The sequence below is a fragment of the Heterodontus francisci genome, chromosome 1, assembly GCF_036365525.1.
Source record: "Heterodontus francisci isolate sHetFra1 chromosome 1, sHetFra1.hap1, whole genome shotgun sequence".
Classification (NCBI taxonomy): domain Eukaryota; kingdom Metazoa; phylum Chordata; class Chondrichthyes; order Heterodontiformes; family Heterodontidae; genus Heterodontus; species Heterodontus francisci.
Window position 1 is genome coordinate 78,312,993 of NC_090371.1, and position 25,301 is coordinate 78,338,293.

The 25,301-nt window shown below is 44.2% G+C and overlaps 1 protein-coding gene across 7 annotated transcripts in view; it reads right to left on the minus strand.

Annotated features, from left to right (window-relative positions):
• The window catches only part of LOC137370144 (probable E3 ubiquitin-protein ligase HERC1), a 480,710-nt gene that overhangs the window by 373,452 nt on the left and 81,957 nt on the right, over nucleotides 1-25,301 (minus strand). For 6 of the 7 annotated variants that reach the window (XM_068032400.1, XM_068032409.1, XM_068032373.1 and 3 more), the window contains exons 14-17: nucleotides 4,368-4,574; nucleotides 4,125-4,277; nucleotides 2,041-2,173; nucleotides 1,181-1,372 (exon numbers count right to left, since the gene is read on the minus strand). In XM_068032400.1, coding sequence (XP_067888501.1) covers nucleotides 1,181-1,372; nucleotides 2,041-2,173; nucleotides 4,125-4,277; nucleotides 4,368-4,574 — 685 coding nt within the window. Of the gene's footprint in view, nucleotides 1-1,180; nucleotides 1,373-2,040; nucleotides 2,174-4,124; nucleotides 4,278-4,367; nucleotides 4,575-24,323; nucleotides 24,400-25,301 lie in introns of all 7 variants that reach the window. The other variant, XM_068032420.1, reaches the window with a different exon arrangement.

Here is a 25,301-nt window from a genome sequence, read left to right on the forward strand (position 1 = left end):
TGCTATACTGTTCTTTGTTCTAAAACACAAGTGGCATTCTGGGTTGTATTTTGGAGATTTGTACATTAACTGAGCCAATGTGACCTTGAAAGCAGGTTGTCTCGCTCTAGATAATGATCTGCCTGTTCTCCAAGCTGAGTATAGAAATACCATACTTCTTGCATGAAATGTTTCCAGAATCACATGCCTGATGATTGGGTTTTAGTTATCCCTGTACTAACTAACACTGTCCTAATTTGTTACAGTTGAAGTAACCTAGAACAAAGAACAGTACAGCACAGGAACAGGCCATTCGGCCCTCCAAGCCTGCGCCGATCTTGATGCCTGCCTAAACTAAAACCTTCTGCACTTCCGGGGTCCGTATCCCTCTATTCCCTTCCTATTCATGTATTTGTCAAGATGCCTCTTAAACGTCTCTATGGTACCTGCTTCCACCACCTCCCCCGGCAACAAGTTCCAGGCACTCACCACCCTCTGTGTAAAGAACTTGCCTCGCACATCCCCTCTAAACTTTGCCCCTCTCACCTTAAACCTATGTCCCCTAGTAACTGACTCTTCCACCCTGGGAAAAAGCTTCTGACTATCCACTCTGTCCATGCCGCTTATAAATTCGTAAACCTCTATCATGTCGCCCCTCCACCTCCGTCGTTCCAGTGTAAACAATCCGAGTCTATCCAACCTCTCCTCATAACTAATGCCCTCCAGACCAGGCAACATCCTGGTAAACCTCTTCTGTACCCTCTCCAAAGCCTCCACGTCCTTCTGGTAGTGTGGCGACCAGAATTGCACACAATATTCTAAGTGTGGCCTAACTAAAGTTCTGTCATCACCACATCAGGCCATATTGTGCAACACACCTTCCCTGTTCTCAGGGCCACGATTGGACACCTGAATGCATGATCTTCCACCGGCTAACCGGTGGGAGGAATATGACACTGGTTATGTACACTGCCTGTCCAGGACCCACTATGTAGCTGGCAGAGACTAGGAGCCGAAGTATAAGGGCACTTAAATCCACTGCTCTGCATAACAACCTGATATTCTACCTGAAATAAACTACTGACTTCCAGCCCCTTTCCAATTTAATTTCCTTTTAATAACACAGCTTTGTTTGCAACACAACTTCTTTTGAAGAGAACATTTCAGTAAAGTGCGAGAGAAACCAGATAACCACACGAACCATGCATCACCCATTCAAGTTCCTGCTCCTCCAGTATCATAGCAGCTGGTAAAAGCCGGTTTAGATGATCAAGAGGTTGAAGCAGGTCAAGAAGATTGCCCAGCAAAGGTCGTACAATGCCAACAGGTAGCAACAGAAGGGAGTAGATCACCTGACACAAAATACTTCCAGCTGCAGAGTTAAAAAGAATACCTAAAAGAAAAAAAATACTTAAATAAGCACAAGATATTGAAGCAGTGAAGCTTTTAATAGTCACCGATCAGAATGCTGGCTTTCACATCAACTACAGGTGGTTTCTTTTTCTTTCATTAAATATTACAAACTTAACTTAGTCATGAAATTCAGAATACCGTGACACAAAATATTAAGCTAGTATTTTACACAGAACTGTAATCTGGCAATATAAAAGAACCATGTACTATTTATTTATTGACCAGTTAATCGATTCACGCATATTAGTGAGGTAAGAATATTGATCCAGAAGCCTGGCAAACTCCTCAAATAGTGGCTTGGAACCTTTAACATATACTTAAACCATCTGAACAGGCATATATGCATTCTTGGTTTCACATCTCATCCAAAGGATGGTGCCATTGATGTGATGTGATGTAATGTTTCAGAGATGCAAGTAGGTGTTTTTTTATGCTGGAAAGGAGATAGGGTCAGATATTCAACTTAGGGTTGAACAGGATGCTGAGGTTGTGAACTATCTGGTTTAGCCTTGGTAAATGGCTCAGAGAGAGATGTAGTCAGTGGTAAAAGTACAAAAGCACAGGGGCCAAAGAATTGTTACATTACAATAGAAAATTTGAGTTGTATTTTTGTGGGGACAGCTGTATAGGATAAGGTAGGGTCCTTACCGTGCAATTTTTCTGTGACGCTTTTATCTAGCGAGCTTTCTTTCAGAAGAACAGCAGATCGTCTGTAGGTATCGGATGCATATAGCAGCAGCAAGTGTAAATGTTTATGCAGCAAGTCTACACTTAAGTGATCCTAAAATAAAGAATATCGCAATCAACCCATTCATAAAACGCTTGGTTGCCAACACCTAGTCAGAATTACCAAAATAATGATTTCCCCCTTTCCTATTTAGCCATCATCTTAGAAATTTCTGGCACAACAGAGCTTGGCATCACCTAAACGCTGCTTCCTGACTTACCTCATCTCTTTTATTTTGTTCAACCTCCAATGTTCTACACTATGGAATATGACCGTTAACCTTAATTTCTCAAAAAATATCAAGAACACCAGCTTCCCTCTAATGAGCAAAAGTGTTCCTTATGTGTGGGCCTCAACGTCATCAGCAGGATATTCTATTGGAGCAGCATTAAAGCAGATATTAGAGTCATACAGTCATTGAGAGATACAGCACTGAAACAGGCCCTTTGGCCAGAGTCTGTGCCGACCAACAACCACCCATTTATACTAATCCTACATTAATCCCATATTCCCTACCACATCCCCACAATTCTCCTACCACCTACCTACACTAGGGGCAATTTACCATGGCCAATTTACCTATCAACCTGCAAGTCTTTGGCTGTGGGAGGAAACCAGAGCACCCGGCAGAAACCCACGCAGTCACAGGGAGAACTTGCAAACTCCGCACAGGCAGTACCCAGAACTGAACCCGGGTCGCTGGAGCTGTGAGGCTGTGGCGCTAACCACTGCGCCACTGTGCTGCCCCATATTCATTATAATTAACCCTCCACTTCCATACATATACTTTGCAGTGGAGGTGAGGGGTAGGTGGTGGAAGGTGCGTGAGGGTGTGGAAAGAGGAAGTAACCACTGGGAAACAATAAGAAAGAACTCTAGCCCTTCTGTAGGACAGAGACACTAAGGCTAACTGTAGCCTCACCTCTTTAATCTTGCCCTAGGTAAAGTCAGCTAAATCAGCACAGGGATTAAACCTGGCGTGTTCTTTGGCTGTAGTGCTCAGTACCATACCAGACATTCTCTTAGTCATCAAAGGAGTGTAATATTTAAAATGGAAACACTAGTTAATTTATAGCTACTGCAATATTGACAGCATACCTAACAAAATCATTAATTCTGACATTCAGGTCATCTAAAGAGTTTCATAAAATGATTCTTACAGCAGAAATATTGGAACAAAGAAAGGTGCCGAGTGACCCTTGAGGAACCTAAACTAAGCATTGGTGAGAAAGTTATTGCTGAGTAAATGCCACTTGATAGCAGTGCCAGCAACACTTTCCATCACTTTGCTGTTGATTGCCTGGATTGGATTTGTCCTGCTTTATATGGACAGGACATACACGGACAATTTTCCGCCTTGTTGGGGAGATGCCAGTGTTGTAACTGTACTGGAACAGCTTGGCTAGGGGCGCAGCTAGTTCTAGAGCATAAGTCTACAGTACTACAGCAGGGGGATGATGTCAGGGCCCACAGCTTTTGCTCTATCCAGTTCCTTCAGCCATTATTTGATATCACGTGGAGTGAATTGAATTGGCTGAAGACTGGGGACCTTAGGAGGAGGCTGAGATGGTTCATCCACTCTGTACTTCTGGCTGAAAATGCTTGCAAATACTTCAGCCTTGTCTTTTGCACTGATGTGCTGGGCTCCGCCAGCATTGAGGATGGGCTTTTTGTCGAGCCTCCTCCTCTAGTTAGGTGCTTAAATGCCCACCACAACTCACGACTGGATGCGGCAGGACTACAGAGCTTTGACCCGAGCCATTGGTTTGGGATTGCTTATCTCTATCTGTAGCATGCTGTTTCCGCTGTTGTAGCTTCACCAGGTTGGTATCTTATTTTTAGGTATGCCTGGTGCTGCTCCTGGCATGCTCCCCTACACTCTTCAACTGAACCCTGAGATTGAACTATTTCACTGTAATTACTCCCAAGTATACCATTACTATGCTTTTTATACAAAGAAAAGTGCAATTGATGAATCACACTCTGCTTTCCACACAGACATTACCTTCGCAGTAGAATTTGAGTAACAGTGGGCCAGCAAATGTTTATGCAATGCAGAGAGTAGCTGACGGACATGGGAAGGTGGTCCACTCTCTGTATGGGTTGTACTACTTTGTTGTTTATCACTGTTCTTCTCCAACTCACCAAAAGCACGCTCCTTTAGAGACAGGCAATTAAGAAAATTGAGGTAACAGTTTGAAAGAAAATATCAGCTTCTTGCTTAAAAAGAAAACTCAAAAATCCTTACAGTGTAGAAACTGATGTTCCTTAAAAGAGTTTTCAAAAGGATTTCAGCTAAGTGAAAGTGATCGATATTTCCTGAATTGGACGAGGCCTGATCAGAAGAGTAGCTCTGTGAGAAGCCTTCTGTTATGTCAGGTGAGCTGTAACCCAGCAGGGATGCGATGTGGGACTGGTCTTGTAGGCTGGTCAGTATGATATCCAATTGCATTCTCTATTTAAAAAAATGACAGGTTGACTAAAATTAATGTGGCTAAATATGTATTTTTAAGAGGTATGTATAACATTACAAATGATAGATACTACCAAAGAATTTGGACAAAGGCTAGGTGCCTAACATTATGCCATTCAGTAATCAATTCAAATACAATTTTTATCCCATCAATAATAATTATTTAGCAACAATAAGGTTAACGTGTCAGTTCAGAAATTATGTGAATAAATAATTGACCAATAACTTGAAATCGTCTAAAAATTATGAAGAGACCAATAAAATGATGAATTGAAGGGGAATTTAGCTGTAAGGCAAGTGCTAAGAATGTCAAGTTTTTATCCCTCCTAGACTAACAAAAAAAATTGTGCACTCTAGTTAAAGTCCACAGAGGCAACACATGGCTGAGCCAGAGAACGCAAATTTCTTCAGTTTAGTCTCTGGTCAGTTCCTTCTTAGCTTATCTCAGCTGGGCTGATGGTGCACACTTACTATTAACCACAAAGGAAACAGAATAAAGAGTGACCCAGAGCTCCTGCTTTCTGGCATTTATTTGGTAAGTGTCAGGTAAGGATAGACTAAATCTTCAGCCAAAATGCCTCCAATAGTTTAATAGTGCTGACATTTTCACTCAAGATTCAACACCCTCCAGCTCAACAACTGCAAGAGACCACTGCATTTTTCCAACTTTGGCTTCTTGTCCTTGGTTCACACCATCCTTGGTGGCCTTCAGCTCAAACTCAATTATTAAGGAAGTCTTAACAATGCACTTAGAAAATCACAGTATGACCAAAGTCAACACGATTTTACAAAAGGGAGATAGTGTTTGACAAATTTATTAAGTGTTTTTTTGAGTAGTTAACTAGCAGAGTAAAGGGGGATGAGTAGATGTAGTGCAACTGATTTCAAAAAGGCATTCGATAAGGTGCCACAGAAAAGGTTAATATGCAAGATAACGGCACTTGGAGGTGGGGGCAATATATTGGAAGACTGGTTCATGGACAGGAAGCAATGAGAGGAATAAATGGGGCATTTTCAAGGGCTGTGACTAGTGGAGTGCCACAAGGATCAGTGCTAGGGCCTAAGCTTTAGTCTATAATAATGACTTAGACAGAAAGTAATTTATCTAAGTTTGCTGATGATACAAAGGTAGGTGGAAATATGTGAGCAGGACACAGAGGCTGCAAAGAGATATTGACAGGTTATGTGACTGGACAACAAAATGGCAGATGGAGTATAATGTGGGGAAGTGTGAGGTTATTCACTTAGGCTGTAAGAATAGAAAAGATTTTTTTTGAAAAGGTATGAAATTTGGACATGTTGATCTTCAGAGACACTTAGGTGTGCTTGACTCATACCGGTACAGCAAGCAAATGGCATGTTGGCCTTTATTGCAGGGGATTGCGGTACAAGAATAAAGATGTCTTGCTACAATTGTACAAGGCTTTGGTGAGACCACACCTGGTACACTGTGTGCAGTTTTGGTCTCCATATTTAAGGAAGGATATTGCTTTGGAGGCGCTACAGTGAAGGTTCACTGGACAGATCCCTGGAATGAGAGGGTTGTCCTACGATAAGGGGCTGAGTAAATTTGGCCTATATTCTCTGGAGTTTAGAAGAATGAGAGGTGATCTCGTTGAAAGTTAAAAGATTCTGAAGGAGCCTGACAGGGTAGACACTGACCATTTGTTTCTGCTGGCTGGGGAATCTAAAACACGAAGACACAGTCTCAGGATAAGGGAATGATCATTTAGGACTGAGATGAGGAGAAATTTCTCCACTCAAAAGGGTTGTGAATCTTTGGAATTCTCTATCCCAAAGGGTACCATAGAAGTATAGAAAGTTTAAGGCGCAGAAAGAGGCCACTTGACCCATTGCGTCTGTGCCGGCCGAAAAACAACCCACCTATTCTAATCCCTTGTGTTTTAAATTCCCCAGCCAGCAGAAACAAACGGTTAATGTCTACCCCGTCAGGCTCCTTCAGAATCTTTTAACTTTCACGAGATCAGCTATCATTCTTCTAAACTCCAGAGAATATAAGGCGAACTTACTTACAGCATTTGGTCCCTGGCCCTGCAGATTATGGCATTTGAGGTGCATGTCCAGACTCCTTTTGAACGAGTTGAGGGTCTCTGCCTCACCTACCCTTTCAGGCAGTGAGTTCCAGACCCCCACCACCCTCTGGGTGAAAAAGTTTTCCCTCATCTCCCCTCTAATTTTTTTACCAATCACTTTAAATCTATGCCTCCTCATCACAGACCTCTCTGCTAAGGTGAATAGACCCTTCATCTCCACTCTATCCAGGCCCCTCAAAATGTTGTACATTTCAATCAGATCTCCCCTCAGCCTTCTCTGTTCCAAGGAGAAAAACCCCAGCCTATCCAATCTTTCCTCATAGTTGCATTTTTCCAGTCCTGGCAACATCCTCGTAAATCTCCTCTGTACCTTCTCTAGTGCAATTACATCCTTTCTGTAATGAGGTGACCAGAACTGCACACAGTACTCAAGTTGTGGCCTAACCAATGAGTTATATAGTTCCAGTGTAATCTCCTTGCGCTTATATTCTATACCTTGGCTAATAAAGAAAAGGACTCCATATGCCTCTTTAACCACCTTATTGGCCTGTCCTGCTACATTCAGGGATCTGTGAACATTTACTCCAAGGTTCCTTACTTCCTCTACACTTCTCAGTATTTTCCCATTTATTGTGTATTCCTTTGCCGTGTTTGATTCTCCCCAAATGCATCACCTCACACTCCTCCAGGTTGAATTCCATTTGCCACTTTCCTGTCATTTGACCAGACCATCAATATCTTCCTGGATCCTACAGCTATCCTCCTCGCTATCTATCACATGGCCAATCTTTGTGTCGTATGCAAACTTCTTGATCATGCCCCCTACATTTACGTCCAAATCGTTAAGAAATACCACAAAAAGCAGGGGACCCAGTGCTGAGCCCTGCGGAACGCCACGGGAAACAGCCCTCCAGTTGCAAAAACACCTGTCAACAATTGCCCTTTGTTTCCTGCCACTGAGCCAATTTTGTATCCACCTTGTTGCATTTCCCTGGATCCCATGGGATTTTATTTTTTTTTTAAACCAGTCTGCCATGCAGGACCTTGTCAGAAGCCTTGCTAAAATCCATGTAGACCACATCAATGGCACTACCCTCATCTATCTTCCTTGTTACTTCTTCAAAAAATTAGATCAAGTTGGTCAAACAAGATCTTGCCTTAACAAATCCATGCTGACTATCCTTGATTAACCTGTGCTTTTCTAAGTGACAGCTTACTCTGTCTCTCAGAATAGATTCCAATAATTTGCCCACTATTGAGGTTAGACTGACTGGCCTGTAATTATTTGGTCTATCCTTCACTTCCTTTTTAAACAGAGGTACAACATTAGCAATTCTTCAATCCTCCAGCACCACACCTGGATCCTGTGAGGACTGGAAAATTATGGTCAGACCTTCTGCTATTTCCTCTCTTGCTTCTTTTCACAGCCCAGGGTACATTTTATCTGGCCCTGGTGATTTATCAACCATCAAGGATGCTAATCCCATTAATACTTCCTCTCTCCCTGTGTTTATCACATCCAATACTTCATACTTATCCTCCTTAACTACAATATCTGCATTGACCCCTCTTTTGTTAAGATAGAAGCAAAGTATTCGTTAAGAGGGGAGGCGGTGGCGTAGTGGTATTGTCACTGGACTAGTAACCTAGAGACCCAGGGTATTGCTCTGGGGACATGGGTTCAAATCCCACCACAGAAGGTGGAAATTGAATTCAATTAATAAATCTGGAATTAAGAAGCTAGTCTAATGATGGCCATGAAACCATTGTCGATTGTTGTAAAAACCCATCTGGTTCACAAATGTCCTGTAGGGAAGGAAATCTGCTGTCCTTACCTGGTCTGGCCTACATGTGACTCCAGACCCACAGCGATGTGGTTGACTCTTACATGCCCTCTGAAATAGCCTAGAAAGCCAATCAGTTGTATCTAACTGCTACGAAGTCAATAAAAACAGCACTGTGGTGTACCTACCCCACATGGACTGCAGCGGTTCAAGAAGGCAGCTCACCACCACCTTCTCAAGGGCAATTAGGGATGGGCAATAAATGCTGGCCTGGCCAGCGATGCCCACATCCCATGAATGAATTTAAAAAAAGAGCCATACCAACATCTTCCACCCCGACACATAGGTTACCTTTTTGGTCTATTATGTGCCCTACGCTCTCCTTAGTTATCCTCTTACTCTAGTGATAAAACATCTTTGGGTTCATCTTGATTTTGCTTGCCAATATTCTTTCATGCCCTCTCTTTGCTTTCCTAATTTCTCATTTGATTTCACCTCTCCACTTTCGATACTTCTCTTGGCTTTCTGTAGTATTGAGTTCTCGGTGTCGGACATAAGCTTTCCTTTGCTGCCTTATCTTACCCTGTCGGCTCCTTGACATCCATGGGGCTCTAAATTTGACTGTCTCACCCTTTTTCTTTGTGGGAACATGTTTACTCTGAACCCCTTGAATCTCCCCTTTGAATGCCTCCCACTGTTCTGACACTGATTTACAATCCACTTTTGCTAAATCAGTTTAGTAAAATTCGTCTTGCCCCAATTGAGAACTCTAACTCCTGTTCTATCTCTGTCCTTTTCCATAATTATGTTAAAACTAACTAAATTATGATCACTACCACGAAAATGCTCTCCCACTGCCACTCCTTCCAACTGCCCATCTTCATTGCCTAAAAACTTAGTCAAAAACTGCACCCTCTCTTATTGGACTTGCAAAAACGTTCTCCTGAATGCACTTCAAGAATTCTGCTCCCTCAATTCCTTTCACACTAAAACTATCCCAGTTAATATTGGGGTAGTTAAAATCCCCTATTACTGCCCTATTGTTCTCGCACTTCTCCGAGATTTGCCTACAAATGGATGTTGCAGGTTCCGGGATTTAGATGTTTCAGTAAGAACAGAGAAGATGGTAAAAGAGGGGAGGGTGTGGCATTGTTAATCAAGGAGGGTATTACAGCGGCAGAAAGGACGTTTGAGGACTCGTCTACTGAGGTAGTATGGGCCGAGGTTAGAAACAGGAGAGGAGAGGTCACCCTGTTGGGAGTTTTCTATAGACCTCCGAATAGTTCCAGAGATGTAGAGGAAAGGATAGCGAAGATGATTCTCGACAGGAGCGAGAGTAACAGGGTAGTTGTTATGGGGGACTTTAACTTTCCAAATATTGACTGGAAATACTATAGTTCGAGTACTTTAGATGGGTCAGTTTTTGTCCAGTGTGTGGAGGGTTTTCTGACACAGTATGTAGACAGGCCAACCAGGGGCGATGCCACATTGGATTTGGTACTGGGTAATGAACCCGGCCAGGTGTTAGATTTAGATGTAGGTGAGCACTTTGGTGATAGTGATCACAATTCGGTTAGGTTTACCTTAGCGATGGGCAGGGACAGGTATATACCGCAGGGCAAGAATTATAGCTGGGGGAAAGGAAATTATGATGCGATTAGGCAAGATTTAGGATGCGTAGGAGGGGAAAGGAAACTGCAGGGGATGGGAACAATAGAAATGTGGAGCTTATTCAAGGAGCAGCTACTGCGTGTCCTTGATAAGTATGTACCTGTCAGGCAGGGAGGAAGTTGTCGAGTGAGGGAGCCGTGGTTTACTAAAGAAGTTGAAGCGCTTGTCAAGAGGAAGAAGAAGGCTTATGTTAGGATGAGACGTGAAGGCTCAGTTAGGGCGCTTGAGAGTTACAAGCTAGCCAGGAAGGATCTAAAGGGAGAGCGAAGAAGTGCGAGGAGAGGACACGAGAAGTCATTGGCGGATAGGATCAAGGAAAACCCTAAGGCTTTCTATAGGTATATCAGGAATAAAAGAATGACTAGAGTTAGATTAGGGCCAATCAAGGATAGTAGTGGGAAGTTGTGTGTGGAATCAGAGGAGATAGGGGAAGCGTTAAATGAATATTTTGCGTCAGTATTTAATGTAGAGAAAGAAAATGTTGTCGAGGAGAATACTGAGAAACAGACTACTAGGCTAGATGGGATTGAGGTTCACAACGAGGAGGTGTTAGCAATTTTGGAAAGTGTGAAAATAGATAAGTCCCCTGGGCCAGATGGGATTTATCCTAGGATTCTCTGGGAAGCCAGGGAGGAGATTGCTGAGCCTTTGTCCTTGATCTTTATGTCGTCATTGTCGACAGGAATAGTGCCGGAAGACTGGAGGATAGCAAATGTTGTCCCCTTGTTCAAGAAGGGGAGTAGAGACAGCCCTGGTAATTATAGACCTGTGAGCCTTACTTCGGTTGTGGGTAAAATGTTGGAAAAGGTTATAAGAGATAGGATTTATAATCATTTTGAAAAGAATAAGTTCATTAGCGATAGTCAGCACGGTTTTGTGAAGGGTAGGTCGTGCCTCACAAACCTTATTGAGTTTTTCGAGAAGGTGACCAAACAGGTGGATGAGGGTAAAGCCATGGATGTGGTGTATATGGATTTCAGTAAGGCGTTTTCACTTGTAACAGCCCTTCAAAACACTCCCACAGGGGATGCTGAGACCAAGTGGGCCCACATCAGAGACGCCATCTATGAGTCAGCTTTGACCACCTACGGCAAAAGTGCGAAGAGAAATGCAGACTGGTTTCAATCTCATAATGAAGAGCTGGAACCTGTCATAGCCGCTAAGCGCATTGCACTTTTGAACTACAAGAAAGCCCCCAGCGATTTAACATCCGCAGCACTTAAAGCAGCCAGAAGTACTGCACAAAGAACAGCTAGGCGTTGCGCAAACGACTACTGGCAACACCTATGCAGTCATATTCAGCTGGCCTCAGACACCGGAAACATCAGAGGAATGTATGATGGCATGAAGAGAGCTCTTGGGCCAACCATCAAGAAGATCACCCCCCTCAAATCTAAATCGGGGGACATAATCACTGACCAACGCAAACAGATGGACCGCTGGGTTGAGCACTACCTAGAACTGTACTCCAGGGAGAATGCTGTCACTGAGACTGCCCTCAATGCAGCCCAGCCTCTACCAGTCATGGATGAGCTGGACATACAGCCAACCAAATCGGAACTCAGTGATGCCATTGATTCCCTAGCCAGCGGAAAAGCCCCTGGGAAGGACAGCATTACCCCTGAAATAATCAAGAGTGCCAAGCCTGCTATACTCTCAGCACTACATGAACTGCTATGCCTGTGCTGGGACGAGGGAGCAGTACCCCAGGACATGCGCGATGCCAACATCATCACCCTCTATAAAAACAAAGGTGACCGCGGTGACTGCAACAACTACCGTGGAATCTCCCTGCTCAGCATAGTGGGGAAAGTCTTTGCTCGAGTCGCTCTGAACAGGCTCCAGAAGCTGGCCGAGCGCGTCTACCCTGAGGCACAGTGTGGCTTTCGTGCAGAGAGATCGACTATTGACATGCTGTTCTCCCTTCGTCAGATACAGGAGAAATGCCGTGAACAACAGATGCCCCTCTACATTGCTTTCATTGATCTCACCAAAGCCTTTGACCTCGTCAGCAGACGTGGTCTCTTCAGACTACTAGAAAAGATCGGATGTCCACCAAAGCTACTAAGTATCATCACCTCATTCCATGACAATATGAAAGGCACAATTCAACATGGTGGCTCCTCATCAGAGCCCTTTCCTATCCTGAGTGGTGTGAAACAGGGCTGTGTTCTCGCACCCACACTTTTTGGGATTTTCTTCTCCCTGCTGCTTTCACATGCGTTCAAATCCTCTGAAGAAGGAATTTTCCTCCACACAAGATCAGGGGGCAGGTTGTTCAACCTTGCCCGTCTAAGAGCGAAGTCCAAAGTACGGAAAGTCCTCATCAGAGAACTCCTCTTTGCTGACGATGCTGCTTTAACATCTCACACTGAAGAATGCCTGCAGAGTCTCATCGACAGGTTTGCGTCTGCCTGCAATGAATTTGGCCTAACCATCAGCCTCAAGAAAACGAACATCATGGGGCAGGATGTCAGAAATGCTCCATCCATCAATATTGGCGACCACGCTCTGGAAGTGGTTCAAGAGTTCACCTACCTAGGCTCAACTATCACCAGTAACCTGTCTCTAGATGCAGAAATCAACAAGCGCATGGGTAAGGCTTCCACTGCTATGTTCAGACTGGCCAAGAGTGTGGGAAAATGGCGCACTGACACGGAACACAAAAGTCCGAGTGTATCAGGCCTGTGTCCTCAGTACCTTGCTCTACGGCAGCGAGGCCTGGACAACGTATGCCAGCCAAGAGCGACGTCTCAATTCATTCCATCTTCGCTGCCTTCGGAGAATACTTGGCATCAGGTGGCAGGACTATATCTCCAACACAGAAGTCCTTGAAGCGGCCAACATCCCCAGCTTATACACACTACTGAGTCAGCGGCGCTTGAGATGGCTTGGCCATGTGAGCCGCATGGAAGATGGCAGGATCCCCAAAGACACATTGTACAGCGAGCTCGCCACTGGTATCAGACCCACCGGCCGTCCATGTCTCCGTTATAAAGACGTCTGCAAACGCGACATGAAATCGTGTGACATTGATCACAAGTCGTGGGAGTCAGTTGCCAGCATTCGCCAGAGCTGGCGGGCAGCCATAAAGACAGGGCTAAATTGTGGCGAGTCGAAGAGACTTAGTAGTTGGCAGGAAAAAAGACAGAGGCGCAAGGGGAGAGCCAACTGTGCAACAGCCCCAACAAACAAATTTCTCTGCAGCACCTGTGGAAGAGCCTGTCACTCCAGAATTGGCCTTTATAGCCACTCCAGGCGCTGCTTCACAAACCACTGACCACCTCCAGGCGCGTATCCATTGTCTCTCGAGATAAGGAGGCCCAAAAGAAAGGCGTTTGATAAGGTTTCCCACGGTAGGCTATTGCAGAAAATACGGAAGTATGGGATTGAAGGTGATTTAGAGCTTTGGATCAGAAAGAAGACAGAGGGTGGTGGTTGATGGCAAATGTTCATCCTGGAGTTTAGTTACTAGTGGTGTACCGCAAGGATCTGTTTTGGGGCCACTGCTGTTTGTCATTTTTATAAATGACCTGGATGAGGGTGTAGAAGGGTGGGTTAGTAAATTTGCGGATGACACGAAGGTCGGTGGAATTGTGGATAGTGCCGAAGGTAGTTGTAGGGTACAGAGGGACATAGATAAGCTGCAGAGCTGGGATGAGATGGCAAATGGAGTTTAATGCGGAAAAGTGTGAGGTGATTCACTTTGGAAGGAGTAACAGGAATGCAGAGTACTGGGCTAATGGGAAGATTCTTGGTAGTGTAGATGAACAGAGAGATCTTGGTGTCCAGGTGCATAAATCCCTGAAGGTTGGTTAATAGGGCTGTTAAGAAGGCATATGGTGTGTTAGCTTTTATTAGTAGGGGGATCGAGTTTCGGAGCCACGAGGTCATGCTGCAGCTGTACAAAACTCTGGTGCGGCCGCACCTGGAGTACTGCGTGCAGTTCTGGTCACCGCATTATCGGAAGGATGTGGAAGCTTTGGAAAGGGTGCAGAGGAGATTTACTAGGATGTTGCCTGGTATGGAGGGAAGGTCTTACGAGGGAAGGCTGAGGGACTTGAGGTTGTTTTCGTTGGAGAGAAGGAGGAGGAGAGGTGACTTAATAGAGACATATAAGATAATCAGAGGATTAGATAGGGTGGATAGTGAGAGTCTTTTTCCCCGGATGGTGATGACAAACACGAGGGGACATAGCTTTAAGTTGAGGGGTGATAGATATAGGACAGATGTTAGAGGTAGTTTCTTTACTCAGAGAGTAGTAGGGGCGTGGAACGCCCTGCCTGCAACAGTAGTGGACTCGCCAACTTTAAGGGCATTTAAGTAGTCATTGGATAGACATATGGATGAAAATGGAATAGTGTAGGTCAGATAGTTTCACAGGTCAGCGCAACATCGAGGGCCGAAGGGCCTGTACTGCGCTGTAATGTTCTATAATGTTCTATGTACATATCTGCTCTTCTATCTCCCTCTGATTGTTTGGGGGTCTATGGTACACTCCCAGCAGTGTGATTGCCCTTTTTTTCTTCCTTAGCTCAATCCATATGGCCTCATTTGATGAACCTTCCAACATATCATCCCTCCTCAAAGCTGCAATAGTTTCCTTGACCAAAATTGCCATTCCCCCTCCTTTCTTATCCCCCACCCTATTGTGTCTGAAAACCCTATAACCAGGAATGTTAAACTGCCATTCTTGTCCCTCCTTAAGCCCTGTTTCTGTAATAGCTATTTCATACGGCCACGTGTCTATCTGTGCCCTCTGCTCATCTGCTTTACTGGTTATACTCCTAGCATTGAAATAGATACCCGTGAGCACTGCCAAACTCTTTTTTAATTTTTTAACCTTTGTTTCCTCCGTCTTCCAGGCTCATTCATTAACTTTCTGCCTTCCATTTTCATTTCTGATTCTGTCCCAACTGAGTCTACCTCAGGTCCCTATCCCCCTGCCAAACTAGTTTAAACCCTCCCCAACAGCACTAGCAAAACGTCCCGCAAGGAACTCAGTCCCAACTCTGTTCAGGTGCAACCCATCCGGCCTGTACAGGTCCCATCTCCCCCAGAGTCGGTCCCAATGTCCCAGGAATCTAAAGTCCTCCCTCCTGCACCACCTTTCCGGTCACGCATTCATCTGTCATCCTTCTATTTCTATACTCACTAAGGGTGGCACTGGGAGTAATCCGGAGATTACTACTTCTGAGGTCCTGCTTGCTAATTTCTTGCCTAGCTCCCTAAATTCAGACTGCAGGACCACATGGAGTGGATGCTCCATCTTTGAATATATTTAAGGCTCGGATATACAGATTTTTGGTCTCTCAGGAAATCAAGGCATATGGGGAACAGACGGAAAAGTGGAGTTGAAGCCCAAGATAAGCCATGATCATATTAAACGTCAGAGCAGGCTTGACGGGCTGTATGGTCTACTACTGTTCCTATTTCTTACGCTACATTCTCTGGAATACCTTCCTTAATCCTCTCCGATCGCCTTAAATCCTACCTTTGAACAAGCATTTGGTCACGTATCCTCGGCCTCAATTTTTATCTGATTAAGTTTCTCTGAAGCACCCAGGGACATTTTACAACATTAAAAGTGCGATATAAATGGCACGCATAAAACTACAATACAACATTAACCATCATTTGAGGTGCAGGGCATTGCATCTTAAGGTAAGAATGAATAAACATCTAAAGCAGAGGAGGCTGCATGGCTCTGGGAAAAGCAGGGGGTGGGATTAGTTTTGAATCATTTTAGAAACAGCAGCATTGACATTATGAGCCAAATGGCCTGCTGGTGTCAGCTGTGGCTCAGTTGGTAGCACTCTGGCCTCTAAATCACAGGTTGCAGGTTCATGCCAGATTCTTGAACTCAAAATCTAGGCTGACACTCTAGTGCTGTAGCAAGGGAGTGCTGATTGATTGGAGGCACCATCTTTCAGATGAGACATTAAACTGTGGCCCCGTCTGCTCTCAGATGGATGTAAAAGATCCCATGGCACTATTTCGAAGGAGAGCTGGGGAGTTGTCCCGAGAGCGCTGCCTAATATTTATCTCTCAAATCATAGATACAAATTATTCGGTAATAATTGCATTGCTGTTTGTGGGATCTTGCTTTGTGCAATTTGACGGTCTTGTTTGCTACAAAAGTGTCAACACTTCAAGAGTACTTAATTGGCAGTACAATGCTTTGGAACATCCTGAGGTCGTGAAAGGTGCTATATAAATCCAAGTCTTTATTTTTTTGTGCTGTAAACGTCAATGGTTCTTCAGCCGAAGGCAGGAAAAATACAAAAAGCTGCAAAACAAAGATTTTGCTTTTTTTTTTTTAAACATTAAAAAAAAGTTTTACCTTGGCATTGTGTGACTTAACTGAGAATGGAAAAAATACACCTAGATATTGCACTCAGTGCCTATTAAACCTGGATTGAGTGCAAAGCAATAAATTAATTCTCACAATGGATATTTTTCAAAACAAAATTGTTATATGATAGAATCATAGAATGGTTACAGTACAGAAGGAGGTCGTTCTGCCTATCGTGCTCGTGCCAGCTATCTGCAAGAGCAACTCTCCTAGTCCCACTCCATCCTTTCTCTATAGTCCGGCAAACATTTTCTCTTCAGATAACCATCCAATTCTCTTTTGAAAGCCTCGAATGAATCTGCCCTCGAGCAGTGCATGCCAGATTCTAACCACTCGCTGCGTAAAAAAGTTTTTCCTGACGCCACTGCTGCTTCTTTTGCCAATCGCCTTAAATCGGTGTCCTAGGTTCTCAACCCTTCCGCCAACGAGAATAGTTTCTCCCTATCTACTATGTCCAGAATCTTCACAATGTTGAGCATCTCTATCGAAACGCCTCTTAATCTTCTCCAGAGCAGCCCCGGTTTCTCCAATCTATCCACGTAACGGTTCCTTATCCTTGAAGTCATTCTTCTAAAAAATCTTTTCTGCACCCTCTCCAATGCCTTCATATACTTCCTAAAGTGTGGTGCCTAGACTTGAACTAAATACTCCAGTTGAAGCCGAACCAGTGCTTTATAAGGTTCATCTTAACTTCCCTGCTTTCTTACTCTATGCCCCTAGTGTACCATCAGCTAATGTTTTCTTTGTCTATCCTATCTGAACCTGTCAAAATCTTGTACGCCTCTATCAAATATCCCCTCAACCTCCTTTGCTCCATAGAGAACAACCCAAGCTCCTCCAACCTAACCTCGTAGCTAAAAACACTCATCCTCGCCACCATTCTGCTAAGTCTCCTCCTCTGCACCCTCTCAAAGGACCCACAAATTCTTTCTGAAGTGAGACGACAAGATCTGGACGCAATACTGTAGTTGGAGCCTAACCAGAGGTAAGGACTCCATTCCATTCTCCCAGTTTCTCCGTCTTCGACGCATCTACTCTGATGATGCTACCTTCCATGACGGTGCTTCTGGCATGACCTCCTTTTTCCTCAACCGAGGATTCCCCCCCACTGTTGCTAACAGGGCCCTCAACCGTGTCCGGCCCATTTCCTGCACCTCTGCCCTCAACCCTTCCCCTCCCTCCCAGAACCGTGACAGGGTTCCCCTTGTCCTCACTTTCCACCCCATCAGCCTCCATATCCAAAGGATCATCCTCCGCCATTTCCGCCACCTCCAGCATGATGCCACTACCAAACGCATCTTCCCCTCCCTTCCCCTGTCAGCATTCCGAAGGGATCGTTCCCTCTGCGACACCCTGGTCCACTCCTCCATTATCCCCACCACCTCGCCCCCATCCCATGGCACCTTCCCCTGCAATCGCAGGAGGTGTAATACCTGCCCAGTTACCTCCTCTCTCCTCACTATCCCAGGCCCCAAACACCCCTTTCAGGTGAAGCAGCGATTTACTTGTACTTCTTTCAATGTAGTATACTGTATTCGCTGCTCACAATGTGGTTTCCTCTACATTGGGGAGACCAAGCGCAGACTGGGTGACCGTTTTGCGGAACACCTCCGCTCGGTCCGCAAGCAGGACCCTGAGCTTCCGATTGCTTGCCATTTCAACACTCCCCCCTGCTCTCATGCTCACATCTCTGTCCTGGGATTGCTGCAGTGTTCCAGTGAACATCAACGCAAGCTCGAGGAACAGCATCTCATCTACCGATTAGGCACACTACAGCCTGCCGGACTGAACATTGAGTTCAATAATTTCAGAGCATGACAGCCCCCCATTTTACTTTCATTTTAGTTGTTCTTTCTTTTTTTCTTTTTTCTTCTATTTTTCTTTTTTACATTTTTTACAACCTTTTTTTTGCATTTATTTCATTTCATCTTAGTTTGTTCAGTTTGCTCACCCACTGTTTTTTTTTCATGGTTGCACTTGCTGCTGTTCAATATTCAGTCCGTTAACACCTATTCTGTACTAATGCTTTGTCTTTCAACACACCATTAACATATTGTTTGCCTTTGTTCCATGACCTTTTGGTCAGCTATGTGGCCTTGCCCAATCTGCACCTTCTCCTTTGTTATCTTTTGCCCCACCCCCACCTCACTTGCTTATAACCTGTGACATTTTTAATATTTGTCAGTTCCGAAGAAGGGTCACTGACCCAAAACGTTAACTCTGTTTCTCTTTCCACAGATGCTGCCAGACCTGCTGAGTGGTTCCAGCATTTCTTGTTTTTATTTCAGATTTCCAGCATCCGCAGTATTTTGCTTTTCCTCTCAGCATAACTTCCCTGCTTTTGTACTCAATACCTCTATATACAAAGCCCAAGATACCATATACTTTCCTAAATACACTCTCAATATGCCCTGCCACCTTCAAAGATCTATGCACATAAACACCAAAGTCCCTCTGTCCCTGCACACTCTTTAGAACTGGACTGAATTCTGTAGCTGCGCTGCACATCGTGGCGGCGCACATTGAACTCAGCGGCCTTCAGACCCGGAAGGGGGTTCATTTAAATGGAGGGAGCAGGGCGGCCGTCCCCGATGATGTAGAGGGGGTGCCCGCTACGTCCCCAGCAATGGCGTCCGGTGCCACCACACAGGCGCCAGCGCCATTTTTAAAGGGCTTCAGGGATTTGGCCTCATTAAAAGTTTTAAAGTAACAGAATGGTTGAAGATGCAGATATACATTAATTTGCATTTTCAATTCCCTGTCCCACACCCCCAATGAATAATAAATGTGAAATTGGCTCTCTTCTCCCTGAAAAAAAGCTTTATTCAGGTTCTGAATAACTTAAACCCCACCCCCCAACTTAATAATCTTTCACTCAACCCCTTCCCACCATCCTCACTACCAATAGAAAAAGTTTTACCTGCTTCCCCACCCCCCTGCCCTGCTAATTTCACTCCTTCCCCCATCCCCCACCAGTGTCTCGCCTCGGAACGAAGTATGGAGATGTGAAGGTGCGTGAGTTGCGCCCGGCAGCCGTAAAATCGGCGTGGGATGGCCTCCGGAACCAGGTAAGTTAATTAGCATTTGTTTTTAATTAATTTTAATATTTAAATGAAGGCCCCGCCGCAACGTAGATTAGAGACCAGAAAGGGGATAGAGACCTTTTAAAAATCTTCTGCTTTTCTATTTTTACAACCAAAGGGAACAACCTCACACTTCCCCACACTATACTCCATCTGGCACCTCATTTCCCATTCACTTAACTTGTCTATATCTCTTTGCAGCCTCTTTGTGTCTTCCTCACAGCTTACATTCCCACCTAGCTTTGATCCGTTAGCAATCTTAGATACATTACTCTTTGTCTCTTGGTCTAAGTAATTAATAAATAAATTAATTAATAATGCTGAGGCCCCAGCACTGATCTTTGCAGCACTCCACGAGTCACAGTCTGCCAACTTGAAAATGCCCCATTTATCCTTACTGTTTTCTTCCTGTTTGTTCACCAATCCTCTCTCCATGCTCATATTTTACCTCCATCTCCATGAGCCCTTATCTTACATATTAACCTTTGGTGTGGCACCTTATCAAATGCTTTTTGGAAAACCAGGTATACAATATCTACTGGTTGCCCTTTATCTACCCTACTAGTTACATTGCAAAACTAATAAATTTGTCAAACACGATTTCCCTTTCGTAAAACCATGTTGACTTTGTCTGATCATACTATGATCTTCTAAGTGCATTGTTAAGCCTTCCTTAATAAAAGATTCCAGAACTTTCCCGATGACAGATGTCAGACAAACTGGCCTGCAGTTCCCTGCTTTCTCTCTTCCTCTTTTCTTGAATAGTGATGTTAAACCTGCCAATTTCCAATCCGCTGGGATTGTTCCAGAATCTAGGGAATTTTGGGAAATCATAACCAGCACATCCACTACCTTTGCAGCTATCTCTTTTAGAACCCTAGGGTGTAGGCCATCAGGTCCTGGGAATTTGCCAGATTTTAGTTCCTGAAGCTTCACCAATACTTTTTCTCTGCTGGTACTATTTACCTTAATTCCCTCAGTCTTTTTAGCCCCCAGGTTATCCTCTCTTTCTGGTACGTAATTTGTCGTCGACTGTGAAGACAGACATAAAATATTTGTTTAATGTCTCTGCCATTTCCTCATTCCCCATAATAATTTCTCCTTTCGCTGCTTCTAAGGGACCGTTTACTTAAGCTCTCTCTTCCTTTCTGTATACTTGTAAAAGTTCTCATAATCTGTTTTTACATTGCTGGCTAGTTTACGCTCATTCTATTTTTTCCCCTCATCAATTTTTTGGTCGCCCTTTGCTGGTTTCTAAAACACTCCAGTCGTCAGACTTACTACTGTTCTTTGCAAGATTATATGCCTCTTTTAATCTAATACTATCCTTTAATAAGCCACGGACGGATCTTTCTTGCTGAGTGTTTATTTTTCAATGGAATATATTTTTGTTGAACATTCTGACTTGTTTAATGTTTCCCACGGTTTACCTACCTCCATACCTTTAGTCTATTTACCAAATCAACTTAGCCAGCTCTCCCCTCATACCTGCGTAATTGGCTTTTTGATTGTGATTTCAGTTTGTTGTTTTCAAACTTAAAATGAGATTCAATTGTCTTATGATCACGATTTCCCAGCAAATCTTTTACCATAAGATTACCCTGCCTCATTACACAATACTAGATCTAAAATAGCCTTATCCCCAGTTGGTTGCACAATGTATTGTGCCAGGAAACGGTCACAAAAGCATTCTACAAACTCATCTTCCAGACCACCTTTGCCAATTTGATTGGTCCAATCTATCTGAAGATTAAAATCACCCACAATCATTACATTAAACATTACCGCAAACATCTCTTCCTTAAAGATCACCCATTGTTTCGTTACCATTTTTCCTGTCAACCTTTGGTTCCATTTTACCCTGGCTAGATTCCCCCTCATCCCGTTGAAGTCAGCCCTCTTCCAATTTAGAAAGTTCTACCTTAGATTAGAGTCATAGAGTTATACAGCACAGAAACAGGCCCTTCGGCCCATCATGTCCATGCAGGCCATACAGCACCCAACTATTCTAATCCCATATTCCTGCACTTGGCCCGTAGCCCTGTATGCTATGGTGTTTCAAGTGGTCATTTAAATACCTCTTAAATGTTGTGAGGGTTCCTGCCTCCACCACCTCTTCAGGCAGTGTGTTGCAGATTCCAACCACCCTCTGGGTGAAAAAATGTTTCCTCAAATCTCCCCTAAACCTCCTGCCCCTTGCCCTAAATCTATGCCCCCTGTTTCTTGACTCCTCCGCTAAGGGAAAAATTTTCCTCCTATCTAACCTATCAATGCCAATCATAATACTGTACACCTCAATCGTGTCCCCCCTCAGCCTTCACTGCTCTAAAGGAAAACAGCCCGAGCCTTTTCAGTCTCTCTTCATAGCTGAAATGCTCCAGCCCAGGCAACATCCTGCTGAATCTCCTCTGTACCCTCTCCAGTGAAATCACATCCTTCCTATAGTGTGGTGACCAGAACTGGACACAGTACTCCAGCTGTGGCCTAACTAGTGTTTTATACAGCTCCATCATAGCCTCCCTGCTCTTATTTTCTATGCCTCGGCTAATAAATGCAAGAATCCCATATGCCTTCCTAACCATCTTATCTATCTGTGCTGTTGCCTTCAGTGATCTATGGACAAGTACACAAAGGTCCCTCTGACTTTCTGTACTTCCTAGGGTCCTACCATCCATTGTGTATTCCCTTGCCTTGTTAGTCCTCCCAAAATGCATTACCTCACACTTCTCAGGATTAAATTCCATTTGCCACTGCTCCGCCCATCTATATCTCCCTGTAATCTAAGGATTTCCTCCTCACTATTTACACCATCACCAATTTTCATGTCATCTGCAAACTTACTGATCATACCTCCTATATTCACGTCTAAATCACTACACTACAAACAGCAAGGGTCCCAGCACCGATCCCTGTGGTACACCACTGGTCACAGGCTTCCAATCGCAAAAACAGCCCTCGACCAATACCCTCTGCCTCCTGCCACTAAGCCAATTTTGGATCAAATTTGCCAAATTGCCCTGGATCCCATGGGCTCTTACCTTCTTAACCAATCTCCCATGTGGGACCTTATCAAAAGCCTTACTGAAATCCATGTAGATTACATCTACTGCTTTACCCGCATCTACACATCTAGTCACCTCCTCGAAAAATTCAATCAAGTTAGTTAGACACAATCTCCCCCTGACAAAGCCATGCTGACTATCCCTGATTAATCCCTGCCTCTCAAAGTGGAGATTAATCCTGTCCCTCAGAGTTTTTTCCCAGTAGTTTCCTAACCACTGATGTTAGACTCACTGGACTGTAATTACCTGGTTTATCCCTACCACCCTTCTTGAATAATGGTACCACATTCGCTGTCTTCCAGTCCTCTGGTACCTCTCCTGTGGCCAGAGAGGATTTGAAAATTTGTGTCAAAGCCCCTATCTCCTCCCTTGCCTCACATAATAGCCTGGGATACATCTCATCTGGGCCTGAGGATTTATCCACTTTTAAGCCCGCTAAAACAGCTAATATTTCCTCCCTTTCAATGCTAACATGTTCAAGTATATCACAATCCCCCTCCCTGATCTCTACACCTACATCGTTCTTCTCCATAGTGAACACCGACGAAAAGTAATCATTTAAACCTCACCTTTGTCCTCCAGCTCCAAACAAAGATTGCCACGTTGGTCTGTAATGGGCCATACTCTTTCCCTGGTTATCCTCTTACCCTTAATATACTTATAAAATGCCTTGGGATCTTCCTTTATCTTGCCCGCCAGTGTTTGTTCATGCCCCCTCTTCGCTCTCCTAATTACTTTTTTAAGCGCCACCCTACACTTTCCATACTCTTCTAGTGCCTCCACTGTTTTCAGCGCTTGGGATCTGCTGTAAGCCTCCTTTTTTTCCTGATCCAATGCTCTATATCCCTTGACATCCAGGGTTCCCTGGGCCTGTTTATCCTACCCTTCACCTTAACAGGTGCATGTTGGCTCTGGACTCTCACTATTTCCTCTTTGAATGACTCCCACTGATGTGATGTAGACTTTCCTACAAGTAGCTGCTCCCAGTCCACTTTGGCCAGATCCTGTTTTATCATATTGAAATCGGCCTTCCCCCAATTCAGTACCTCTATTTCCGGTTCACCTTTGTCCTTTTCCATAACTACCTTAAATCTTACAGAGTTATGGTCACTATCCCCGAAATACTCCCCCACTGACACTTCTACCACTGGACCGGCTTTATTTCCTCGGATTAGGTCCAATACTGCCCCTTCCCTTGTAGGACTTTCTACATACTGACTCAAAAACCTCTCCTGTATGCATTTTAAGAATTCCGCCCCTTTTAAGCCTTTTGCACTAAGACTATCCCAGTTAATATTGGGGAAGTTGAAATCCCCTATTATTACCCTATTATTTTCACATCTTTCAGAGATTTGCCTCCATATCTGCTCCTCTATCTCTTCCTGACTGTTTGGAGGCCTGTAGTACACTCCGAGCCAAGTGATTGCCCCCTTTTTGCTTTTAAGTTCTCCCCAAATGGCCTCATTTGAGGAACCATCTAAGATGTCATCCCTCCTTACTGCAGTAATTGACTCCTTGATCAACAGTGCAATGCCACCTCCTCTTTTATCCCCTCCCCTGTTGTGCCTGAAGATTCTATACCCTGGAACATTGAGCTGTCAGTCTTGTCCCTCCCTCAACCATGTCTCTGTGATAGCAATATCATAATCCCACGTGCTAATCATTGTTCCTTGCTCTTCTCCGTTGCTAATCTAAACCTTATGACACAATTATTACTCTTACCAAAGTGTTTCCCACAGACACTTGATCCACTTGGCCCACCTCATTCCTCAGCACCAGATCCAGCAATGCTTCCTTCCTAGTTGGACCGAGAACAAACTGGTCAAGGAAGTTCTCCTGAACACATTTCAGAAATTCTTGCCGGTCCTTACCCTTTACTCTAACATTATCCCAATCGATATTTAGATAATTGAAGTCTCCCAATATCACCACTCTATTGTTCTTGCACATCTCTGTCATTTCCCTGTAGATTTGCTCCTTTATCTCTCACTATCTGGAGGCCTTTACACCACTCCCAGTAGCGTGATCATCCCATTTTTGTTTCTCAACTCTAACCAAATGGGTTGTCTTTGCCCCTCGAGGACATCTTGTCTTACTAACACTACAATGTCTCCCCTAATCAGTACTGGCACCCCCTACTTACCCATCTTTTCTGAACACTTTGTATCCTTGAATATTAAGCACTGAGTCCTTACCATTTTTAAACCATACTTCCTTTACTGCCACTACATCATATTCCCAAACAGCCATTTCTGCTTGTAGTTCACCAACATTATTCACCACACATTGTGCACATGCATGCATTCTAAACCTGTCTTTATATTCTCCGTAGTTCTTTTTTATTCTCATATCAGATATGGTACTAATTCCTTCTCTAGTAGGTAAGAAGGGGGATGAGGTCTTGAAAGCAGATTTTAGGGAGCTGGGAATGAGATTAAAAAGCAGGACCTCAAAAGCAGCAATCTCAGGATTACTCCCAGTCCCATGTGCAAGTGAGCATAGGAATAGGAGAACTGAGCGATTGAACATGTGGCTAGAGAACTGGAGGGCATCAGATTTCTAAGACATTGGGACTGGTTCTTGGGCAGGTGGAACCTGTACAAGATGGACGGGGTGCATCTCAGCAGGACTGGGACGAATATCCTTGCAGGAAGATTTGCTAGTGCTGTTGGGGAGGGTTTAAACTAAATTGTCAGAGGG